The 19,291-nt window shown below is 37.5% G+C and overlaps 1 protein-coding gene across 3 annotated transcripts; it reads right to left on the bottom strand.

The window, feature by feature from the left end:
* Nucleotides 1-290: 290 nt before the first annotated feature.
* Nucleotides 291-18,400, bottom strand: LOC146451210 (dorsal root ganglia homeobox protein-like). 3 transcript variants are annotated; one of them, XM_085099248.1, is made up of 4 exons: nucleotides 18,249-18,400; nucleotides 9,246-9,526; nucleotides 8,592-8,806; nucleotides 291-1,726 (listed from the first exon to the last, which is right to left on the bottom strand). In XM_085099248.1, exons 2-4 carry the CDS (start codon nucleotides 9,463-9,465, stop codon nucleotides 1,280-1,282), a joined length of 882 nt encoding a protein of 293 aa, XP_084955374.1. In that variant the 5' UTR covers nucleotides 9,466-9,526; nucleotides 18,249-18,400; the 3' UTR covers nucleotides 291-1,279. The 3 variants fall into 3 exon arrangements, with proteins under 3 accessions (XP_084955374.1, XP_084955375.1, XP_084955373.1); XM_085099249.1 differs by lacking the exon at nucleotides 18,249-18,400 and adding an exon at nucleotides 11,118-11,331; XM_085099247.1 differs by lacking the exon at nucleotides 18,249-18,400 and having other exon boundaries at nucleotides 9,246-9,626.
* Nucleotides 18,401-19,291: the final 891 nt, after the last annotated feature.

Below are 19,291 nucleotides of genomic sequence, written 5' to 3'. Positions count from 1 at the left end.
TCCGAAAAAAGCAGATAAAGAGTCATATCGATAATATACAGTGGAACCTTTAATACGACCAATGGTGAAAAATGGGGTGGCTAATTTGCGAATGCAGCCGCCTCTCGTTGTTTCCAGCCTCGATGTGCCCCGATGGATCTAATGGGGCCGAGCACGTTGAGAGATGACAGTATCCGCAATCTATGGAGTGGTCTAGCAACTGTTTAAAGTTTTGTTTGTGCCAAAACAAATGATTGGATGGGTTTTAATGTATTACTTGAGGACTAAAACAGAAAGAAGTGAAACAAAAGGAGCTTTTCAAATTAAAGTTTATTTGCCTTTGCTCAACTTATTGTAAGTTGTAAAAGGTTTTCATGCTACAGGTTTTTAAAATGTTTATCAACCCAAGTCAATCCAATCAAATGGATTCAAAACTCAGTGGAGCCACTTTCGAGTCCTTGTTTCAGGACGTAAGTTAATTTCTGTCATAACTTATGAAACGTAAATTTATCGAGAATGTTTGTTTATGAAACAGCGTAAATTAGAAGAACACTACTCTACTCAACCTACATGTTTCGTATCACTAAAATCTTGATCGCACCCCGCCCTTTTTTACTGTCAGCAAATGGGAAGCTTGGCCAAGGAAAAAAGGTGTGATCTGGGTACGAGTTCTTACTGACTGGAATCTTACGTGCACCGTTCTATGGCCACGCGTATAAATAAGAAATACTTTCCGTTAAATATATTTTCAATTCCTTATTGATACAAAACGCACACATTTTATGAATAAATTACAGCAATACCCACACAATGGGGGCAGCATTTGTCGAGGTTTAAGACTATTTACAAACGCGATACGATGGACACGTAAACTCGATTTTCGAGATGAAAATTACGACTAGATATGCTGACTGATATCGCGACCTTAAAGGTTCACAATTTTGCGCGTCATGGTGCAAAAATAATTATTTACTGTGGCGAAGAAGTTAAATACTTTGTCAAGAGGAGTTACTGGTTAAACATCGCGAAGCCATTTTTGTCATTTGTCAATTCAACCTACATCAAAGTTTTTCAAGTTATTTAAGGAAATTGTATATTCAGAAAATATACCCCCTTTTAGTTTTTAGTTGTACGACTGTTCACTGTAAATGTTAAAGTTATGAATAGTGAAGATGAAAGTTTTCACTCCTTGAAACTACAATTAGTGCACTGAGTGAAAATACTTCGCCTTCAACTTTATAGTTTAATTATTTTGGTACACGGTACAATTTCATATTAACGCCTCTAAGTAAGCCGATATTTAAATTAATTCAGCAGTTTTGCTCGCATCGGCCAATGGGTGTGAACTGTGTTGCCTGGCTTTGTATCTCAAATTTTCGATACTTGATCGTCGGAACTCCTGCGAATCCGTGGGACTGAGAGGGCCCTTCAAAAAAGGCGCCATGGACGGTCTTGCGTACTGTCTGTACAAATGGTGTGTGTACATTGCAGCAGGTGAGATGCCTGCAAGATGAGCCCCAAGGGGACCATAAGGAGTTGGTGCAGCTGCGTATGGTGACAAAAGGCTAAGGGCTGGGACATGTGGGTGCCATCTTTCCACCCCTGGAGAATAAGCCGCTGCATGCACTTGCGGAAGATCTGACAGCGCTCTGTAGTCGTTGGATGACCCATAAAGGTATGTGGGGCTTTCACGTCCCATGGACTTGTCCCGTTTTCTCCACTTGGCTCGTCTGTTTTGAAACCACACCTGGGAGAAAGAGAAAAATGCAATTATGATCAATGTAGCTGGTGTTTATCGTGGTCAGTAGAAACAACAGCTATCCTTACACATTTGTCTCACAAAATATCACTCTAGTTTGATTTGGGTTACAAAGTGATTACACCATGAGAAGGCCATAATAGTACTACTTTTTTCGTATTTATATCTCGGAGAAATTAGTTCTATAAGAAATGTGATTTGGCGACCTTATAGGCGAAGGACAGTCTTGGCCGAATAATGGGAAATCAGTTTTGAGCGTAGATCTGGCAAATGAACAGGCAAGTGCATGAGTGACCAGAATGCATTTCTTTTTTTACCAAACCTATAAGACAAGAGAGTACCCTCTTAGCACGGATATTTTGCTCGGAAGTTTTGCTTTGACGCAACATACTTCTGGAACACAAAGACGACGATGTCGAGCGAATTATTGAAAGGAAAGTAACCAATATGTTATCAGCTTACTAAGTTCCGTGTTTCTAAAATGGGTTGTTTTGTACAGGAAATAGAAGATATTTTGACCCTGTTTCCAGAGAATTAATAGGAATACTAGTACTGAAGTCGACACAGCAGTGAAAACACACACCTACAGCCCGTCTTTCCACAACAATTTATAGTTCTCTCAAACTCTCAAACCACTCACGCCCCTATCAACTCTACAGCATAACCCTATGACTGACTATTGAGACAAACTCGCAATCTGATTGGCTATACCACAAGGGCGGTCTAACGTGCGATAGACCTCACAGGAAACGCGTGCAAGGAAAGACGCTGAGCTCTTAATTGGCTAGAAATAAACCCCTTTTGACAAATTTCTTTGTTGAATACATCAGTCACTGGTTTATGGTGAAACAATCAGACGGCCTCTTTCGGTTTCTGTGACTTTGATAGTTGGTTCGCAACATCGATCATTCTTCACCAACTGTCAGTTGATAGAATAAACACCTCGTTTTTGTCGGCGTCCAATTGTTAAATGGAAACACGAAAACTTCATCATCCCTTTAATACCCCTTTCTCTTTAAGAAAGTCTAATATTGGGCGAGGCTTAGCTACGCCTGAAAAGTCTTCCGTTTTTTGTAATTTTAGCTCAAAGACGTTCTTTTTTAAGCGGTCAAGTATTGCACCAAATCAATAAATAGAGAATTAGTAGACGGAAGCAACTGATTCACGGTGGACGGGAAGAACGCACTTTGTTATTTTATGCGATACATATTCCAGCATTTGGTGGTCAATCGGACCCTAATTGGGCCTCCACTCAGACTAAACTGAACAAAATGAAGATGTTCTGATCAAATCTCAGCCTTGTGGGCATGTTCTTAACGTGGGTCTTAAAATTTTGAAAACAGCCGGACACTGGCAGCAAAACCTTTACTACAAACCAGGTGAGCAATGCTGTTTTAAAATAAAATTTAGGCCATTCTCAGCTTTAACTTTCAAAGAAAAAGAACACGGGTTCCTATTAAAAAAAATAACAAGGAAGAACGAAACACTTTGATAGTGTTATGTACCAAATATAACTTGCATAGACGAATTTCCTAGAGATATTTATGATAAAGAATATTAAGTCGGACTCTGCCTCGACATCAAAGGCAGGTATCACAAGCTTTAACGACACCTTGGCGAATATCCAAAAACCAATTAACATCAAACATTTTAAACTGGTAGCCCAAAATTCTAGCCATAAAAGCTATTAAAGCCACATACAAAGATAATTACTACAATGCTTGTGTTGCATTGCCAGCTTGCACCTGTTGGTAACAATACAACCCCTGAAGTTCTTTTTGTTCCACAGCCGTTTCCATTTCATCTAAGCTATTTACAAACTATAAAAACCTTCGTTAGCGAGTTGGAAATCAATCAATCACATTTGATAAAGGTACGTTTATAGTCGGGGAAATGATAGATTGAATCAAGGTTGTCTGAACAGCGCTAACAATAGTGTTTTCTTTCTTTCTCTTCCTTTTTCAAACCGCACTCATTCACCCTAAAATGTTTGAATAAAGTTATTATTTTGCAAACAGTAAGAACTCTTTGTTCAACAATCAAGGAATTCAAGGTATTTAGAGTGATATTCATTAACGAGGAGAACGTTTAATACAACTATTTTTGAAAAAGAAACAAAATGGGTGATCCTCTCAATCAAGTTGTCAGTCACCAAAGAGTTTACAAAGATATGTTTCGCTACACACTTTTTTTCTCCTCAAACAGCACTCTAATTTCTGAGCGCCTGAAATAGTTGAGACTAGCATTATTCGCGGGTCATTGTGTAGCTCCTTATAACACCCACCCGATGGTGCTAAACATTTCGATTATTTTAAAGAATAGTCTCAGGTACCCGGAGTATTAAAAAAATGTCTATCACCTTACATAAACAAAAACACCGCAGTGCCGCGTGTTTAGAAATAGCCATGCTTGCTTGGCACGTGTCCTTGGGCGGTTGAAGCCACATGTATAAAAACACCGAGATAATAAATCCACCCAAAGCAATTAAAAACAGGTATGAAAGCAAAAGCAAAACACGATACAGCTTGAAGTTATTGAAAAGTCGGTGGCCTACGTTCATTTAAGCTTGCATGGGCTGCGTAAAATGTACATATTACTGTCTTCAAAAACCGCTATGATTTAAACGCTCCCACCCTAACCGCCTCTTAATTACTGACTGTACACCTTAAGGCGTAAACTGCTTCAGCTGGCCGTCATCTACTTAGCATGACATTAGACGCCCGTGCTTTTACTGAACGAGGCTTTTCAGCGAAATCACTTTTTCGCGGACATGAAAAAAAAATGGCAGAGAACTAATGAAGTTCTATCTCTTTTTAGGTGTTAGATATTCGAAAACATTTACATGTAATATACTGAGATATCTATCAATTTAAGTCTATAAAAGAGTGTGAGAAATGGCTTTCCCGTGTATTAAAGACTTAATAAAGCCTCTTATTTTTAGATATATTTATTGTTAGAGACTTATTGTCTCCTAATGAGAAACGATATCATAATAGAGCTTTCATCGCTCAGATTGAACTATCAGTGTACTAAATCTTGCCAGAGTAATTTAAAATACATTAAAGCTATAATACAAAAGTAAGCCTTTTTTCAGCTCACTACAAATAGGATTTCTCTCAGTCTTGTTTCTCGTACTTTTAATTGACCTTGGCCACAGGTTTCCACTGTGTCAGCGGATAGGTTACAATCGTACCGCAACACGTAAAGTTGGCTTTTGTTCTGAGTGAATAAAGAAACTCTTCCCTGTTTGAATGCAACATTTCATTGCTTAATCGGCTTTTCCTTCTAAGCAAGCAAAAGGACAGACTTTGGAAGTTTTTTTTATTATTATTTAAGAATCTCTTGGATTCACACTGATTCGAAAAAAATTGGAAATCGGCGAGAAAACGTAGTTACATTGATCAACGATTCTTGCATGTGACCATAGAATATTTTGGTTTATATGACAATTCCGTACTTTCGCGAAAGATGTTTGATGAATTACTTAGCATTAAAAATCCCTATTACCATCCATTTAGTTCTTGTATCTCTGTATAAAAAAAGCCTTTAATTGAAATATTGAAATGATTTTGATAACAACGTTAAAACAATTTTATCAAGTATAATACTCCGTTGAAAGATACAAAGTAGAGAAATGACACACAACTGAAAGCTTAATTGCAAAAGATGTTACAGCTGAAACTAAGTGTGAAGATGCTGTATTGCAAGGCTGATTTTTATCTTAGTCATAGCTTATATTTATTATATATTATTTCCGAATTTCACAGTGCTTTTGTATTTAGCAGGAGACTTTCCTTCCTTGGCAAGTGTGGAGTAAAAAATGAGCTGTTGTAGTGTGAAATGCATTGGACTGAATTTAGAGCAGCCAAATTTTAGGGAAAATTGTATTACAAGCTGAATCGAAACAAATCCAAACACGGGAAATCAGATTTCTTCTTGATAAACTGTGTAATTAAAATCCTTTGGACTTCTCATTATGTAGCTTATCTCTACCATTTGCCATGGGCCTTTTAGTTCGAGCTGAAATCAATATTTGGAGATTCATTAACAACTTCCCTGCTGATAAAAGTGAAGTTGTCATCTTTATTTCATGTGGAAACTAGGAGTGGTTTTGCCGTTGAGATTACAGATTTGATTCACATCTTAGTGTCCCCTTATCTGGAGCCTGAAAAACAGCGCTAGCTTGAAAGATACAAAAACAGAGTTTTATTCATATTACGTATTCTAAAGGCTGCTAAACTATCCAATGCAACCACATATGTTGGACTTTGTCTGATTAATTTTGCCTTCCGGCAAACCGACGGAGTGTGATTTCTGAATACAAATTAGCTCGCTAGAGCACGCAAAGTTTCGGAAAATAACTCTTTCGGCAGAACAGCTTGTTCTAAGGAAATCAAAAACAAGAAAAATCAAACAATTCCTATAAGAAGAATTTCCAAAGTCAAATACACTTTGGTTCGTTAAAAAAAAAAAAAAAAAGGGGGCTATTTTTATATTCGGGCTGTAGGGATGACGGAAAGGAACCAAGGCTGACTGAAAAATCTTCTGTAAGTGTAAGTGCCTTTTCAGGATCCGAAATTGTCTTGGCAAACCTATGTAAGGGTAATGCAATATTGACATCCAAATTGATCAGTACGTAATCAGATAATTCTTTGAAAATAAAAAGTTCATCTTCAATTTGGTTTCTTTGTTGGGAATACAAACCAAATTTAGAAACGTGCACTTGTACATGTTCGTCTGCGCATAAAAAAAAAATACAGTTCATCTAGTTGTTGGTATTAAAAACTAAATATTTCGGACTATTCTTTCTCGTGCGTTCAGTCAAGTTTGCTGTCTGTAGAGCGAGTACTTCTTTATTACAGGGCTGTGATCGTGAAAAAAAAATTATGATAAATGAGACTCCGACAGGTCGATGCCAAGAACGCGACTTCATTGAACCTCGTCAGAGCATTCAAAAGAAGGAATGTACCAAGTCATGCTCTGTTATAAGCATACGGCTTTGGAATTTCAAAAGTAGAGTACTGTTAAACAAAATGCTGACATGATTTGTTTTTATTTGTCAACAGCTGCGCACGGCATCAATTTCTCTTCTTACCCTTCTTTTACCCAGAGATTTCTGAATTGATTTAACTTTTACGAACAAGACGTGGCAAAGCCAAGAATCAAAGGTTATTCTTAATTAAGTTTTTCAATTTTCCCAGCCTAAACCCCTCGGGCAAATGTTATTTATGACAGCGCCGCTCTATTGAAAACTCCACAAGAGTAGAATGACTCTTTCAAAAGGTCTTGCGCTAATTGCCAATTCTAGTGTCGACGTCATGTTTAATTATCTACTTTGTTTTCAAGGCTGTTCAATATAGGCCATTAATACGGCGAAATAATTGCCTCAATTGTGATTTCTTTGTATACATATTCAGTTAAAATGCAATTTACAGTGGTTAATAGCGTTTCGTCAGCACCAAATATGAATTCAAAATGATACCATAGATGAAACGAATCGCTCGAGACACTATCATTGAAATCCGATAAAAACGTTTTGTTTCGATATATAATTACCTCATGTTAAAGTTTGCGCTTTAAACGAACTTTGTTAAAGAGGAATCTGTGGAACAGCTTTACACGCCGACAAATGAGTTGAAATTTTAATAACTTTGAATCTCACAAAACCCTCTGAAATTTAATTACACCGCATAAAAATGTCACAACATAAGCTTAAGGCCTTATGTCGTCTCATTTTGAGAAGCCGCGTTTCGAGTCGACATGGACTGTATCATTCGGTTTTCGGTCGTGAACTCACCGGTTTTGAACGTAATTTCACTTTCGAGCTAAATTTTGTTTAGAGAGCCGTAATATTCATTATGTCACGAGCTTGAAAAATCTGAGTCATCGTCGATACTGTCAAACCAGTCGAACGAAAAAAAAAAAAACTGGCGAACGACGCGTTCTAAATGACAGACACTTAACTCGGATCACCAGTCACCGCGTGGCTAACACGTACTTTTACAGATCCATTCAGACATGTTCTTTTTCGCTGTTACTTGTTATTCAGCTGGTAATTTTTCCAATTTATACAAGCAACTCAAAGACTTGTAATTAACACAACTTGTTAATAAACAGCTCTTTTGCCAGCTTGCTATCTGCGTTTTTTGCGTGCAGTAAATGATGTTATTCAATGGACTGATGTTTAGTTTAGTTCTATTCGCACGCGCGCTCAATCGGCTTCTCTCTCCCTCTCTCTCCCTCTCTCTCTCTCTCTCTCTCTGAAAGCAAACGAAACGGTTTGAGGCAAACATCGAAAAAAAAACTTCTTATTTAATTAATTAAAAAATATTACTTTACAAGTCGCGAAAATATTGATAAAGGCAAGAAGCTGTTACTCAACTAGCTTGTTTTCACCAATATAATTGATGAAACAAAAGAGTCCCGACTGTATCACGTCCATTGAATCGCAAACTAAGTTTAAATATTGTTGCATTCTCGGAAATGAAGATTTGGGCGCCACGCAACCATGTTACACCGAGGCAAGACACAAAGGATTATTTTCGTCAAGATGAATTATTTTTCTTTCAGTCTTTCGCCTGCTGCTAAGTTCAAACCATCTACAAGAAAGTGAATATAGGGCTAAAAAGCACAGTTGGTTGACAAAGATCACCATGCGAAGTTGATTTTATCGTGTCCACATCAAATCCTTTGAACGTTTCAACCAAATGTACCGCCCATATTCCGACTTCTGACTAAACTGCCAGGTGATAAGATTGTAGGTACTTTCGCTTCACCCACTTTTAAGTCTCCAGCTTCACATACCAGTTAAAATACAGAACTAGCAATGAATAATTAAAAAAACTTGACTTACTTGGACCCTTGCCTCACTCAAATCCAGCCTCAAAGCCAACTCCTCTCTGGTGAATACATCAGGATATTGTGTCTTCTCGAAAGTTTGCTCCAATTGATGAAGTTGGTAAGTGGTAAATGTAGTTCGACTGCGGCGCATTTTTCTTGGTTTGCCATCGTTCTCATCAACACTGTCTCCATCTTTGCTGCCCTTCTCGTCGCCGACACTTAACTCGTCTGCGAAATGTTAGAATTAAGTGGATAAATGAGCGAGCGGCTCACTCCGTTTAAATGCTCCACACCGCTCACGTTTATTACTTCCGCACGCGAAATTTACAATCACATTCGCCACGAGAAAGACAAATAACAGGCACTAAGAAAACATTGTATTTCGAAAGTTAACAGCGGCTTGGCTACGAAAATGATAGTTTACGGCTTGAATGAAACATGAACAAAAATTTCCCCCGTGTCTGGTGAAACGGGATCGGCGAATTTGAAGTTCAAACACGGAATTAGCACCTCATCCGTAGCGTTTCGTTATGTTTGCTGAGCGTTCAATGAAAAGAGAACACTGTCGCTTTGAAATTCCTTGAGTAAACTGAGTCGAGTGTTTAATAAGATTGTACTATCAATTTGAAAATGAACGAGCTAATGTCCGTTTATTTAATTACCGTACCTTCGTTGTCGCTAAGATTTCTTGAAAGTCTGCCATCCTGGTCATAAAGGCCTTCCTGCTTGGGCTTTCGATCGTGATTGCCAAGAATCATATCAATAGTGTAGCCTTTACTCGACGCCTGAATCAGTGCGGACTCTATCGAGTGGTCTGCTCCAGTTTTGTCGCCTCTTCCCTTATTCTCTGCAAGCACCATCGTTGGACGCGCCGTAAATGCCATCATCAATAGACTTCCAATTGGTGAACCAACGTGAGTGTTTGTCCTCGCCAAGTAGTTGCTTCGTCTTAAGCAATTTTTATTTGAAAAGAAAATTTAGATTAATGCAGATTTTATATTTGCCCCTAATCTTCCTCCTTTGTTAGTTAATCAAAATGACCGACTGTCATAGTTTTAATCAATGTTTATTTGTTCAAACAAAGGCCTCAAAATAAATAGGCCATTCCGCTCGACCAATCAGGAGACCGCGTTATGATTAAGGCGATATTAACAATATAATACTTAAGTTTGTTTGTTCCTTTCGCCCCCACGGTCCCCTCTTAACACCATTCCACCCAGGAAGTTGATAAAATGTATTTGTGTCATCGCCTTGTTGTCTTAATTCCTTTTATTACATGTTAATAGGCCCTGAGTGCCGAAGGTAAAATTGACGCCAAGATGGCGAAGGCGCGTATCTTCGGAATTTTAACACCGCGATGGTTAGACGAGTCTGATTCACTTGAAATCCGAAAAGCTATCATTTTTTGACCGCCGTGTGGTGATTAAAAAGACTCCGTAATACAATTAGCGCTCAATAAAGATTATTAAAATATCTCCATGGATATTTTAACACCTCCATTGTTGTCTTACTAAAGCAACAGGGTTAATAAATTAATTAAATTTCGGTCGCAGCCAATTTGACTTGGGATCGAATATGTGGTGAGATATTGCAAGTCGGCCAGCAGAAATGGGTTTTTATATATCATGGCGACTGGGATGAACTAACTCAACAACCGTGTCGAGATACAAGCTTGTCACAGCACGAAGCTACCAGTTTGGAAATCACTGGAACAACACTGCCTCGTTCATTACACAAGCAAACTGTTTATCATACTTTTAATTTCAAACTGCGAAGGCACAAAAGGTTCATTCTGCGTTGCATTGCACCATTTCAAAGCCCGTTTCGTTTTTTTGTTCTGGGAGGTGTGTAAAGGCACTAATGTATTCGTAACTTTCTAATTAAAGAACAATCTGTTATGTGCAGCAAACAATTGCTTTGTAAATTAAATGAATACGGCTGAAAGGACTCCTCTGGAATATTTCAAAGATAACTAATTAATTATAGCCTTGGGCTGGATAGTTGTTTACCTTTGTCGAAACCAAAGCACATTTTCGCTCAGTATTCCTTGGTTAATGGCCTATTTAATAACTATTAGAACACAGTTTCGTTTGCGTCACAACTATCGCTACTTCAATCTCGTACGCACGTAGCTACGCACATACCCACCATTTGTCTTCCGAGCACCCAAACCACTGGGCTTTACAAGTACAAGAGACCTTTTATGTGGTCGCTTTTCTAAAAATTCTGTTTATTGTATCTTTTCAATGCCTTCTTATGCTTGAAAAACAGAATATTGCACCGCTACTTAACGCGGATTACAACGGTTGGACACTGCCTCGAGCGAACTTAAACTATTGTAAAGACAAACAAAAGAGGCTATCCGGAATGGCGCCTAAATTTTCGCAAACTCATAAACTTCTTTCCGCATGAATCACGCGCTTCCTGAGTGGGCAAGAGGACGGCAAACTCAACAGAAAAAGATCCAGGAATTTCGGCTTCCTAGAATTGTTACCCCGCTCACGTACTGTTTAAATCATTTTTTCCCTTCTGGTCATACCTGATAGCCTTGTGTCTCTCGAAACTGGCAAACGTGTCGCAAGCAGCAACATCACTTAATGTGGTACTTGATGTTTGGCGTTTAGTTCATGGTGGAGCATAAACTAAGTGGCCAAAGAGCGATAAATAATAGAAAGAGACAAGAACCAATATAAAAGGCGTTTAATGTATGGATGCCTTTAATAACTCACAATCCCAATATTGTATTCTGAACTGTAAAGGTTATCGTTCGGTTTGCAAAGAATTCAACTGCACGAAACCAGCCCTGGTAATTTTACTGGTTCTTGCTGAATATAACGGGAGAAAGAATACATCCAATGAAAGCGCAAGGCACTACGAGAGTCAGGAAAGCTTTTTTGAACCCACAAGTGATAATAATTCCAAATAACAGAACGGAAATATTTCTGTAGAACAAAGTGCAAAAATACAAAGCACAAAAGGAGTCATTTCAAAGAATTGTAAGGATAAAAAACAATTTGTGCATGGTAAAGAATAGAAGATATAAAAGCGCATTTGGTCAATGCTGTATATAAATAATTGCATATGTGGTAACACTGAGGCATTGGAATACTGACAGGCTAAGACGTGTTGTACAAGTTGGTTTGGGTATAAGAAGAGTTGGTACTGAAAACAAATAACCACGATATAAACAAATACATGTGCGTTAAAAGATGAGTATCTTTTAATCTTCAATAGGTCGTGACAATGCTTCGAAAAAGACAGTTAATTTTTTAATAAATTCTTGAATTATATCAATAAAAACACACACGCGAGTTCCTTAATTGGAAGATTTTAATCACCAATTGACATTTCCGGTTTTAACGAGCGCTCAAAACCATTGCATCATAATTTTTGCTACTTGGTAAAGGAAAAAGATATGACATTCTTTCGTCCGTAGGCAATAAAAGTAAATTCCACAGTTTTTGAGACGTCTGGATATGGCTTCAGTATTTTAGCATCGCTTGCCTACTTTACAGTTATAATGCATGAGATAGAGCTGGGTAATACTGAGCACCATGACAATCTTCCGAATCTCAACTGCCAAAGGGAATGAGGTTTATCATAAAAGTTGATAACTAAAGGTAAATTGGCCAAAGTAAAGAGATTCGGTGGCCAATTTACCTTTAGTTATCAACTCTGTTGATAAACCAAACATTCGTGTCTACTCCCCACCGACGCAGCACCACAGTTTCTATAGAAACAACCCCCTTATTCAATACCAAAGCCTTTGTTAAATTTAAACTTGTCGCAAAAATGGCACCTTTAACTGCTTGTATCTGTTTGTTTTGGTTTGGTTTGGTTTAGTTTGTTTGTTCTGTTTTGTTTTTGTTTTGGTTTGCTTTGGTTTGTTTAGTTTTGTTTTTTGGTGTACCTCCGAAGTTGGTAGGAATGATTCAAAATAAAAAATGGGAGAAGAGAACAGAACAATAGTCAAGTCTGAGTATTTTCCGTTTACCATAGTTTGCGGATTCCAGCTAAATTTTCGACCGGCAATATTTTGGGTCAGACTGAGATATCTCAAATGACAAGCAACTTCCGTGATTTTGTTGTAAAAGTAACGAAGACGTAATCATTCTATCAGAGGATAAGATTATCAATTTCTTGGTTCTGTTGCCCTGAAATCTTGTCAGAATTCCAAGTAATTTAAAACATTTTTCCTTGATTGAAGTCCACCAAAACGCGGTTTATCCGACTCTTTTGAAGGCAATAGGTCACGCATTATTGATAACCGCTGCAACAGTGGAGGATGTACAGCTGAACGATAGCTTGGTGCTACCCCACAAGAACGTATCCAAGACTGATAACATCGTTTATCGAATTGCGGTAAACTGACTGCCGCAATTCTAGTGGAACAAGCTCATTCAGACGTCTGCTATTAATAAATGAATATATCGAAGTCATGTACGCAACTTGAGAGACTGCGTGAAAGAAGGCCTGAAAAGATTAAGGCTGCAGGACACATAAAGGTGCCCTTTTTGAACGATACGTTTTGCAGTTGAGATCGAAAATTACCATGGTGCTATACCCGCTTTTTATCACACCTTTAACTGAATAGTAGGCTTGCAACACCAATAGACCTTTCTTAAATTAAGGCTTATCGAAAATTGGCCAAAAAGTCTATAAAAACTGTCGAAAGAATTTCTATTCCCTAATCCAATGGTTCTTAGCGCTGCCCCCTCCATTCCCGCAACAAACCTACCGCTACTCATGGCCAGCGCCCAATTTTAAGTCTAAAATTAAGTGAAGAGCTTGAATCAAATCTCACCCTCAGAAATAGCGATATACAAGCAGCAACACAGGAAGATAGTGCTATACTGAGTCATGATCATGATATTGTCAAATCCTCAAGAAATAAATAGCTTTTTCGGAAACTAGGAATATTTCACATGCTTTAACATATTTATATAGTCTGTCTGCCTGACATTATTTTCTGTATAGTCAGGAAATTCCATATTCAGTGAGAAAAGATGAAGGAATTTATAGAAAATTTTTGGGTTTTAACCGCACCACCGCAATGTTTGTAGTCCACATTTGGCCTTATATTGCTCGTTGTATTGCATGCATATTCATCGCAACAGTTCCTTTTTTAGACATTAAATTCCGAAAGTTTTTTCTTTGTCTTCGTCTTCTTTTATAACCTGATGATATCAAACCAAAAAGATGCCAGAACTTATCTATGAATTAAAATAAAATAGAAAAAATAAAAAAGGTACACCAATCATGTCAATTTATAGAAATTGGAATATAATGTTAGAGAAACGTAAGCTGCTAGAGTCTACTGCAATTAGTGAAGTTAAACGTTTGCCTGAGTATAGTTTGTTGTCTGTAATTGGCTGTCAATAAGTTTACGATTCCAATATTTTTCCGAAGTGCGCATAAATCCAAAATTGAAGATCATTTCCAAATTTCTTATTTCCTTTTTGTTAGGTTTGTTTTTCTAAAATTCGGGGAAGCCAAGAATGTCTGTCTTATGAGATTAGTTCTATTGGAATACATGATCTCACTTCGGGGTCTCATCTGCGACTCGAAATTTGGAATCAATGTTTAATAGCAGCACCTCATATGGTAATTTTCTTTTTCAGCCTGTTTTTCTTACAGGTGCATGAGTTGAATATTACATACTTGGTAATATTATAAGGAATCAAGTAATTATTTAACAAAAATGTAGGAAATTAGACAAACTGAGTTGTAAAATTGCAAGAATTAACCACAATTAACTCTTCGAGTGTTTATTTGAAGATACCCATCTTGCGTCTAATTGTCCTAAAGAGTGCTTATTCAGCTAAGCAGCTATGGAATTTTCCGGCTCAATCCTTGAAAGTGTCTGATGGAGCACTACAATACTGAAATTAAAGGTACTGCTAATATATAGAGAGTGCATAGGCAACGCACAACGTTATACTTCTTGGAAATTAAAAATACCAATGTGGCTCTGCAGTGATCAAGGATTGCTTTGTATGCAGAAAAAATGTAGAAAACGATAAGAAACTGAAACGAAATTTGTTTGTATCAAACCTTGATATTATAAACGTTTTTTTGGTGATAATTGTAATACTCTGATCTGATTGGCTGACCTGAAATCGTATGATTCAAAAGTCTTGATAACACGGCGAAGGAATATATTCAAGTTTCTAATAAAAATGTTTGAAATTCTTTAACGCTTAATATGGACACAAATCAAACACAAACGAAATTTTTAGTGATAGGATTTTGAGGATTAACTACATTACTGATACGACTCTTTTAAAAACACAAGTGAATATCTTATTTTATCACAGGGTCTCGTCTTGATCAACAAACAAAAAATCAGCCGGGGTAAACATGCCTCATTTCTGGATTGCAAAATGCGTTAATTGAGGTTTGGTATTTCTTGTATTCATCGCGCAATGAATAAGTAATTCCTTCAATCGTGTCAACGCTTCCACGAAGATGCAGTTTGCCTAACGTGTGCCAAGTCATCGTTACAAAGTATAGTTAGCCCTGAATTAAGAATTGACGTGTGTGGTTTAAGTGATTATAAGTATTATTAATTGTTTATTTCATGACGCATATCTGGCCAACAGGAGTGAGTGAACACACGAAACATTTAATGCTGATTCACCTTCCATTGAATATCAAGTCGTTAAGCGGCGCACTGGGCGAGTAATGTCCTTTGTAATAAACCTTTAAACCCAACTAACCGCCTTTTTATGATCAGTCAGCGTCCAGCTTCCAAGTGTTTTGATAATTAAAGCTTATTTAAAAATTGTCGGTTACTCAAAGATCCACAGCATTGCGGAAAAGGTATATATTGATTGTCTAAATCCAAGCCGCATTTTGCCGCACGTTTCGGGATAATAATAGCGATAAAAAAATATTATATTATCAATAGGTTCATCAACTTGAATAAATGTGAATCATTTTAATTAAGTCCTGTTGAACCACGCGTTTGGAGCGAAGTCACGAAAGATTAAAAACGCTCTAGCATTGATTTCAAAAAATCCTTTGAGTGTTTATTGTTACGTAAAAGGAAAACATGACGCAGAACGATCGCATTGGATTATCACTAAACCTTTTTCTATAAGAATACTTAAACAATCCAGCTTTGACATGCAAACAAAAACAGCAGACACGATAAAATCTATTTCTCGATTTTAAGTTGTGATTGCCGGAATTCTCATTCTTAAGTGATATAGGCAGTTCTTATTTGTTTTTTCCTTCAACATGCTATGCCAAGCCCGTAAGCAACCTATATAAACTCCTTTTGCCTGTCTCATTGATCGAAAATTTAAACACGGGAAAACTTAGTCAATATTTGATGTAGTTCTACCACATCCGTTCTGAGGAGACCTGAAGAAGGGCTCTTCATAAATTGTGGCATACATATATTGCTTGGTACTTTGCAACGGTATTTCACATAAACAAAAGCAAATATTGATTGTCTTTGCTAGGAAATTTTGTTAAAAGACGCTTGAAGAAATGAAGACGCAAAATTATTCCGTTCAAGAAGGTTATGTATTTATCAGCCATTTCTACAATTCTTAAGAGTGTGAACGCTTCCAGATCCACTGCACGTCCATGGGTGTTGTCAGGAGAATACAATATCTAGGGTTTTGGGATCCGGAACGCTCTAAAAATAATGCAGTTCCTTTATTTTCGACGTCTCTGATATGGGGTAGTTCGGGGATCCGCCCTTGGAATAGAATCCTAGTCTGGCTATTCAAATGAAGAGTACAGTAAGAACACACAAAAAAGAAATGTTTGTCCCATGAACCTAGTTTAACGGCCTTAGTTCCCACGAGTCTCCTGTAGCTCAGTGGTAGAGCATCCGAACTAGTAATCGGAAGGTCTTAGGTGCGACTCCTGATAGAAACACTCGGATCTTTTTCCGAGTATGCCTGTGTCACTTTCTGAATAATAAATCATTCCCAGAAGAAATCCGCACTTAATATTTTTTCTCCCTACTCTAAGAGATATTTGATGTTAGCGGAAAGGTACTTTGTCACCTATTTGAACAGTTTTGCCGATGGACCAAAACACCAAGAAATCTCCGTGACAGTTGACCTTTAACGAAATCCAACAGTGCAATCAAATAAAAGCTATTGAGCATTTTTTCGTGGAATAAAGTTTTTAATACTGTACAAGGTACTCAGTAACTTTTAGGTTTTGGGTTTATCAGTGAATAAAATCTGTTCAAATTGTATGACATGTAATTGTATACGTTATTTAATGCTTTCAATAGCAAGCAAGATTTGACAGCTGTAGTTTTTTAACTTTTTGTGAAAAGATGTTATGTCTATTGTCACTACCTTTACTTTTCAATGTGATTTCAGCGTTTCTTTATTAGTTTTGATTAATTTAATTGGGTCAATTTGAACGGTTTGTTGTCTGAGGTTCTGGAGAAATCAAGAGGTCCAAGATGGCGACCGGGCAGGAATGGTATACGCATTGCGCAGCATTCAATGGTATCAAGGCTATCAGAGAGATGTTATTGAGGGAGTGCTGAGTGCCATACGAGGCAACATTGCCATAGCTTTAAAGCCCTTGAAGTTACTATGTGCTCCCATCGCCCAGGCTCAGGAAGTAAAAAACAAAGCCCAGGCTGAACAAGTTCTGTGAGATAACTGTCAAATAACAATAATCCAGAGGAGAATTTCGGATGCGAAGGCTCAATTCTTTTCGCATTTCCAGATCATAGATCTGGTAATTGGTCAGAAAAAATTTTGCTTCATTTAATTCTAATTGCATCTTAAGCCGAGGAAAATTGTAGATCTTAGATTTAATATATCTAGTAATTGGTGTAATGTTTATTATTCGTGAGGTTATGTTTTAAAGGACACTGTGAAGGGTTGACATGCGCAATGCTGCTCACTCTCAGAGACTTATCAATGTTTATTTGCCCATTCAATGTTTTCTTACAGCAGTATTATTTTCTAATAGTTTAGGAGTAGGAGCTCTCAGCAAACCCTACTGGGCTTACAATTACAATTGATTAGAAACTTTCTTGGACTGTGTGCTTATGTCGGCCTTAGCCTGTTACAGGCGTTTAGGTAATTGGAAGCAGCGCGGTAAAAATTGAGAGCGACAAAAAAATGAGAAGAGTTTTGGGAGAGGAAGCGAAAGCTTCTTTGTAAACGGAGCTCAAGTGTTTTCTTGCCTTCTCTCACAAGTTTCCCCGCCTAATTCTCATTCGTTCGCAGATCACGCGCACTTTTCTTCTCGCCGCTCGCCTTTATCTGAATGGATGGAACAGGGTATATCGGCCGCCAAAAGGATTTGCTGCAATCGAGGTTAAGAGACGGTAAACAACTCCTAAACTATGCCGTTCAGTTACATGAATCGGCGTAACACAACCCAACTGTACCACAGGTAACCCAATCGAGCATTTTGAGTCAACCTCATTCACAGATCTGAAGCCGTAGATCCGATCAATTCGTAATGGTGTATATCTAAAGTAATTCAAAATAAAAAGTATTTATCTTTACTTTAGGGTTTCCTCAGCTGTCCTGTACACTATAGAGCGCGCAAATTTCCTGGCGTTTACACGTGAAATTATAGTGGTTCGCATAAGTTACATTATTGAGATTCTCGCCGAAATGAGTGGTTGCAGCTGAAGTTAAACTGAAAACAATACGAAATAAAAAATTCTTACCTCTACTTCATTGTCCCTTGGTGTGTCTCGGACGGTTTGAACGCCAATTTGTCGATTATTTTTCAGCCGAGGTAACATCCGACTCTCTTTCGCGTTTCCACAGCATCACTTTATATCGGGCTTCAATTCAGTGTGTTTCCATAACTCTACGGAAACTTCCAAAACATTTTCTGTTGGCTAAATAGAAAACGTATTTTGTCAAATGTGCCAGACATAGAGAAATAAATGTCAAGATGGAAACGCGATAACCTTAATTAACAAAGAGGGTTCCATAGTTGAAAACACCTGGTATCACCCGGTTTAATTATTAAAGGGTTCTGAATGAAAAATATTAATCTGATTATCGCTTGCGGGAAGATTTTACTGTGCCATGCAAGAGTCCGGTACTCACACCTTTAAGCGCACATCCAGCCCTGAATGATTGTTACAAGTACTGTTTATACTATTGTTATTTCTTATTATATTCATGTAATTAATTCTGAGCTGCAGTAAGTCATTGTTTGTCCTTCTGGAACTTCCTCTCTCCATCGATCTTTTGTCCAATACTGCGCATAAAGAAAACTCATCTTGATTGTCGATATCGAATGAGCCAAGAAAATAGCTAGCTATTTCTATATCTTATCTCCTATTTCAACAGTTCTAGCGTTTTGACAACCCTTTTCTCGTTATTTATTATTTTTATTTTAAAATCCCCGTAGAGATATTATTAGTTTTATTTTCGCCGTATCTTGGTAAGGAAACAAAGAAATGCCACTTTGTTTTGAAATGTGTCTAAAAACAAAGGAAAATTATTAGAAGAAGACTCTGACTTGATCTGATAATTGATTTATCGTCTATTACCCGAATTGCTAAAATAAACAGCGGAGACAAAGAATTAAGTAATTAAAACGTGCATGTTATGCCTTCCTGCTTGGAACATTTTGCTCACGTGAACAAACGATGTTGTGAGGTCGAATTAATTGAATACCGGAAGCTTGCTATACATTCAAATTAAACGTTTAATTTACAGAAATATCTAACTAATTCACTTGACTTCAGTAGTC

The sequence above is a fragment of the Pavona decussata genome, unplaced genomic scaffold (assembly GCF_977016875.1).
Source record: "Pavona decussata unplaced genomic scaffold, jaPavDecu1.1 SCAFFOLD_391, whole genome shotgun sequence".
Lineage (NCBI taxonomy): Eukaryota > Metazoa > Cnidaria > Anthozoa > Scleractinia > Agariciidae > Pavona > Pavona decussata.
This window is presented reverse-complemented; position numbering and strand designations above follow the sequence as displayed.

What these genes read in the sequence shown, in the direction of transcription:
- LOC146451210 (XM_085099248.1), bottom strand. Translation starts at nt 9,465, where the DNA reads ATGATGGCATTTACGGCGCGTCCAACGATGGTGCTTGCAGAGAATAAG. An exon ending in AAATCTTAGCGACAACGAAG is followed by an intron (nt 8,807 to 9,245) that starts GTACGGTAATTA and finishes AACATTTCGCAG; the next exon opens with ACGAGTTAAGTGTCGGCGAC. An exon ending in TGAGTGAGGCAAGGGTCCAA is followed by an intron (nt 1,727 to 8,591) that starts GTAAGTCAAGTT and finishes TCTTTCTCCCAG; the next exon opens with GTGTGGTTTCAAAACAGACG.